This window comes from Dipodomys ordii, unplaced genomic scaffold (assembly GCF_000151885.1).
Source record: "Dipodomys ordii isolate 6190 unplaced genomic scaffold, Dord_2.0 Scaffold268, whole genome shotgun sequence".
Taxonomy (NCBI): Eukaryota; Metazoa; Chordata; class Mammalia; order Rodentia; family Heteromyidae; genus Dipodomys; species Dipodomys ordii.
The window spans coordinates 67,318-72,964 of record NW_012267484.1 but is presented as its reverse complement, the minus strand read 5'-3'; the positions used below and the strand labels follow the sequence as shown (position 1 = coordinate 72,964).

Here is a 5,647-nt window from a genome sequence, read left to right as displayed (position 1 = left end):
GACACGGGGTGCGGAGGTGCGGACACGCGGGGTGCGGACACGCGGGGTGCGGACACGCGGGGTGCCGCTCCGCCCTCGGGCCGCGGCTCACGTTCTCAGGGTGAACACGTGCTGTGGATGAGTGCGGGGACCCTCAGCCGGGGCAGACCCGACTTGGGCACGCATTGTAGCTCTTCCTTCCGTTTTCTGTGGCTTCCCGCGGCGGGGAGCCGGCGGCCCACACCTCTCCTCCCCACCCAGGAGGCTGAGATCTAAGGATCGGGGTTCAGAGCCAGGGCAGCAAAGTTCACGAGACTTTTACCTTCAATCACTCAAAAACCGGAAACGGAGCCGTAGCCCCAAGTGGTGGAGCGCTAGCCCTGAGCAAAAAGGCTCGGGGACAGCGCCCAGGCCCTACAACCAACTAGAAAGAAAAATGCCGAACTACCAGACGCTCCCTGACTAGATGTGTTTTGAGAATTTTCAGTTCATGTAATTTTCAGTTAAAACTGGCTACAAATACATATCCCCTCCCCTTTTTTCTGGACCTGGGCGCTGTCCCTCAGCTCTTCAGCTCAAGGCTAGCACTCTACCACTTGAGCCACAGTGCCACTTCCAGCTTTTCTGCTTACCTGGTGCTGAGGAATCAAACCCAGGGCCTCATGCATGCAAGGCAAGCGCTCTACCACTGAGCCACCTTCCCAGCCCTTTTTTTTCTTTTTTGCCAGCTGGGCCTGGGTGCTGTCCCTCACCTTTTCAGCTCAAGGCTAGCACTCTACTACTTGAGTCACAGCACCACTTCTGGCTTGTTTTGCTTATGTGGTGCTGAGGAATTGAACCAGGGTTTCATGCATGGGAGGCAAGCAAGCACTCTACCACTGAGCCACCTTTCCAGTCCCTTCCCTAATTTTTTTTTTTGGTGAGTCGTGGGGCTTGAACTCTGGGCCTGGGCGCTGTCCCTGCGCTCTTCAGCTCAAGGCCAGCGTTCTACCACTTGGGCCACGGCGCCACTCCCCCTCCCCTTTTATTTTTTTATTTATTTATTTTTTTGGTCGGTCGTGGGGCTTGAACTCTGGGCCTGGGCGCTGTCCCTCAGCTCTTCAGCTCAAGGCTAGCGCTCTACCACTTGAGCTACAGCGCCACTTCCGGTTTTCTGGTGGTTTATTGGAGATGGGAGTCTCACAGTCTCCCCTGCCCGGGCGTGAGCCACCAGCGCCCAGCTTTTTCCCCCTCCCCTTTTAAAAATAAGTTGTTTAAAAAACAAATTGTAAAACTATGAGTGAACTTAAATTGTAAGTTTTTCCCCTACCAATTTCGGTAGTGATAAAATTGCCATATGCCAGGCACTGGTGGCTCACGCCTGTCATCCTAGCTACTCGGGAGGCTGAGGTCTGAGGATCGCAGTTTAAAGCCAGCCCGGGCAGAAAAGTCCTTGCGACTATCCCCAGTTAACCACCAGAAAATTGGAAGTAGCACTGTGGCTCAAAGTGGTAGAGCTCTATCCTTCAGCAAAAAGAGCTCAGGGATAGAACCTTTCAAGCCCCACAACTAACAACAGCAACAAAAAGATTGCCATAGTAGTGTCTTTCCGTGTCTTATTCCAAAAAGATTTCTTTTCAGCTCAGCTCAGGACTTTCTTACGAAAAATGTGGTCTGTCTTTTTCTAAACATGTGTTTCTCTTGCCAGGTGCGTGTGGTTCTCAAGTACAGGCATGCTGATGGGACTTTGTGCATGAAAGTGACAGATGATGCCGTTGTGAGTGTGCCTTTTTCTTGGTTACATACTCTTTGAGTTTCTTTATGTAATCATTTGTGTGAAGTTATTTACATAGAATTTATGCAGATTACTCACTAGGATACTTGTTGTATACTCACACCAAAATGAAAATCTCCTTTTAAAAGTCTGGCAGACACTATACCACCTGAGCCACACCTTCATTCCTTTGAGGGTCTTTAGACTCTCCAGGCAGGCTTGGACTGTGATCCTCCTGTTTACACTTAGGATGGGTTTAATGACAGGTATGCTCTACAATGCCCAGCTTTATTGATGGAAATTCTGTCTTGCAAAGTTTTTGCCTTAGATAGCCTTGAACCTTGAGCTTACCATTCTCCGCCTCCCACTGATGTAGGATTATAGGTGTGAGCCTCTGGCATCCAGTTTAAACAGACTGTTTAAAAATAATGTACGTCAAGTGTGGCTTAGCAGTGGCGTCTGCAAATGTAAGTGAAGGGAATGTAGACAGTAGACGCGTGTGTGGGGAAGCAGAGCTGTGTGAACGCAGGCTTTGTTATGCATCTCTTCTTGTCGTTCCATTCATTCATTCCCCTTTTTACCAGGCTTCTGCACTCAGCTCTCCACTGACAGCTCTGAGGAGAGTCCTCAGTAGCTGTCTTCATTCTCCCATTCAGTGGTCTCCTCAGTTCAGATTTGGCTTAATCTTTTCACATTATTGTGGTCCTGGGCTCCATTTTATCTTGACTTTGTTTCCTGTGATTGTTTCTTTGTTAATGATTCCTCCAAGTGTCCCATAAGTACTTTGTTTCCCAGCATTCTGTCTTTGATGGTGTGTGCATACCACTTTTTTTTTTTTTTTTTTGGGGGGGTCCAGTCGTGGGGCCTGAACCTGGGCCTGGGTGCTGTCCATCAGCTCTTCAGCTCAAGGCTAGCGTTCTACCACTTGAGCCACAGCGCCACTTCTGGCTTCTTTTCCTGCTTATGTGGTGCTGAGGAATCGAACCCTGGGCCTCATGCATGCAAGGCAAGCGCTCTACCACTGAGCCATCTTCCCAGCCCCTCATACCACTTCTTGTAAAGCAGTCCATTCTGTGGGTCCCCTGCTATATTTGTGTATACTTCCAGATTTGTGTGTTTGGCTTCTATTTCTTCTCTGACCTCTGACATCTTGATTGTTTCTGAAGTCGAGTACCCTTCCCTCGAAGTCAGCCTGTCCAGAGTGACCCTTATGAGCTCTTCTCTGGCTCTTTCCTTTCCTGCCATTAGGTCACTCTGACCACCTGGGCAGAAACCTGGAGACCATGGTTGGTCCCTTTGCCTAGTTCTTTTCCCATTTATTTGAAAAGTACCGATCTTTTGATACACCACACTTCACTAGGTGTTGAGAGTCACAGATTCAAGCCTCTTCCCTCATTCCCTGTCATGAATTGTCCATCTTCATGGCTGCTGTTGCTCTTCAGTTCATGATTGAATTGCCGCATGTCCATAAGAAAAGTCTGCTGATGCCAGGCGTCCGTGTCTCGCCTGTCATCCTAGCTACTCAGGAGGCTGAGATCTGAGGATTGCGGCTCAGCCCAAGCAGAAAAAGTCTGTGAGACTCTTATCTCCAATAAACCACAGAAAACTGGCAGTGGCGCTGTGGCTCAAGTAAGAGCTGAGGGACAGCGCCCAGGCCCAGAGTTTGAGTCCCACAACTGAAAAAAAAGTCTGCTAACTAACTGCATCCTTGATTTTACTTAATTCTGTGTTGCTGCGTGAGTCCGTCCGTCTGTCCTTCCTTCCTTCCTTCCCCTTTTATATTCAAGCACATCCTCTATCATTTGATGGTTACTCCTTTGTTTAAAAACCTTTTAAACTCCATTCTCATTTCTCCTTGGATCTCTCATTTTGGTATCATGTTGTTTCTTTACAATATTGAATCCTAGCCTGCCTTAATAAGCAAGACTGCGTATTTTTAAAACCCAACTCAAGAGAATTACTTTATCTCTTGTATTTCTTAGATGCTTGGTGAGTTGATTCACAGTTAATAATATCACATCTAGCTTTTTAATGGACTTCAAATTTCAAGCCAATAGAGATAAATGAGTTAATAGTCTTACCTGAATTTCCAGTGCTCATAAGAAATTTTGATCAAGAGCACTCAGTAAATATTTTAAAGTTAGAGTAATTTTTTCTAAAAGTCTAACCGTGTATGATGATTAAGATCACTTTATGTCTTTGGTCATATATTGTATTTGCTGGAAGAGTTTGCATGCAATCAGACTGCTTCGTGATGGCCATGTCATCTAAGACCCAGTTAAATTTGGTATAAATGGGAAGAATAAACGGAGACCTAGTGTGCTGTTCATGGATGGGTGGGAATCTGAGTCTGGGCTTAACAGTTCACTGGCATTTTGTCCTTGGAAAAATTTAGGCTGCTTTATAGAATGTTGACCGTAGTAGCCTATTTAACCTAATTGTGCTGTTGTGGAATACAAACAAATATGTAGATTAGTGCTTGCCACTTAATGGATGTAATAAATGTATTGAATCTTGAATAGTCTATTGAGAAAATGTGTAATTGTCCCAGAGTGGCTAAGTGTACCTGCTGGAGAGAAACTTATACCGTCTTAGAAATGAGAATGGAGAAGATGCAGGCTTGCCTCCAGCGATGGCTTTGGCCCCTAGTAATGATGGAGCATCATTAACAGTACTTCTTAAGCAGTATCAGAAATATTAAGTATTACTGACTCCTATGGTAAGATCCAAATATGAAAAAGTTCTTGTTCCCTTTTTTAAAACTGTTAGTAGTTTTAGTCTATACCTAGGTGATATCTACCACCACCCCCTAAGTAGATGTATGACTCCAACACAACAGTAAAAATCTATTAACTCTTCTAAATAAAAGTGTGTGTTCTTCCTTCATTGTCTCTTTATTTTGGGAGAGGTGCTGTCCTGGGAGTTGAACCTAGGAACTTCTTGCTTGCTAAGTAACTAAGCTACATCCCTAGTTTTTGTAATCACATATGTGCATTATCTGTGTGTGTGTGTGTGTGTGTGTGTGTGTGTGTGTATGCAAGCAAGTACTAGGGCTTGAACTGGGCTTCTCAGGCTCAAAGTTTTTTGTGGGTGTTTTTTTTGGGGGGTGCTCAATTGTGGGGCTTGAACTTCATGGGTGCTGTCCCTGAGCTCTTCAGCTCAAGGCTAGTGTTCTACCACTTTGAGCCACAACTCCATGTCCAGTTTTCTGGTGGTTAAATTGGAGATGAGGCTCACAGACTTTCCTGCCCAGGCTAGCTTTGAACCGTGATCCTCAGATCTCAGCCTCCAGAGCATCCAGCATAACTCAGATTTTCTGTCAAGCCTGAAACTACCATACCCTCACTTCAGAATTTTGTTGGGTTAATCAGAAATAAGAATCCCACCAATTCTTTTTCCTGGCTTGATTCAAATCATAACTGTTGGGCTGGGAAGGTGGCTCAGTGGTAGAGTGCTTGTCTAGCATGCCCTAGGTTTGAGTCCTCAGTACCACAGAAGCAGAAAAAGCCAGAAGTGGCGCTGTGGCTCAAGTGGTAGAGCACTACTAGCCTTGAGCTGAAGAGCTGTAGGACAGTACCCAGGCCAAGAGTTCAGGCTCCACAACCAGCAAAACAAACAAAACTATTACGTATCAGCCTCCTGAGTAGCTAGGATTGTAGGTTTGATCTACTGGTACCTGGCTTTATCATAGGTTTGTTTTTTTTTTTTGGTCGGTCGTGGGGCTTGAACTCTGGGCCTGGGAGCTGTCCCTCAGCTCTTCAGCTCAAGGCGAGCTCTCTACCACTTGAGCTACAGCGCCACTTCTGGCTTTCTGGTGGTTTTTATTGGAGATAGGAGTCTCACGGTCTCTCCTGCCCGGGCTGGCTTTGAACCGCGATCCTCAGATCTCAGCCTCCTGAGTAGCTAGGATTACAG

General features: G+C 46.2%; 1 protein-coding gene across 1 annotated transcript in view; it reads left to right on the top strand.

The window, feature by feature from the left end:
- The first annotated feature begins 1,620 nt into the window (after window positions 1–1,620).
- Srp9 (signal recognition particle 9kDa) overlaps window positions 1,621–5,647 on the top strand; it is a 15,517-nt gene continuing 11,490 nt past the window's right edge. Inside the window, exon 1 of the mRNA XM_013036254.1 lies at window positions 1,621–1,735. Within this exon, the coding sequence (XP_012891708.1) occupies window positions 1,649–1,735 (87 nt within the window). The 5' untranslated portion in view covers window positions 1,621–1,648. The remainder of the gene's footprint in view (window positions 1,736–5,647) is intronic.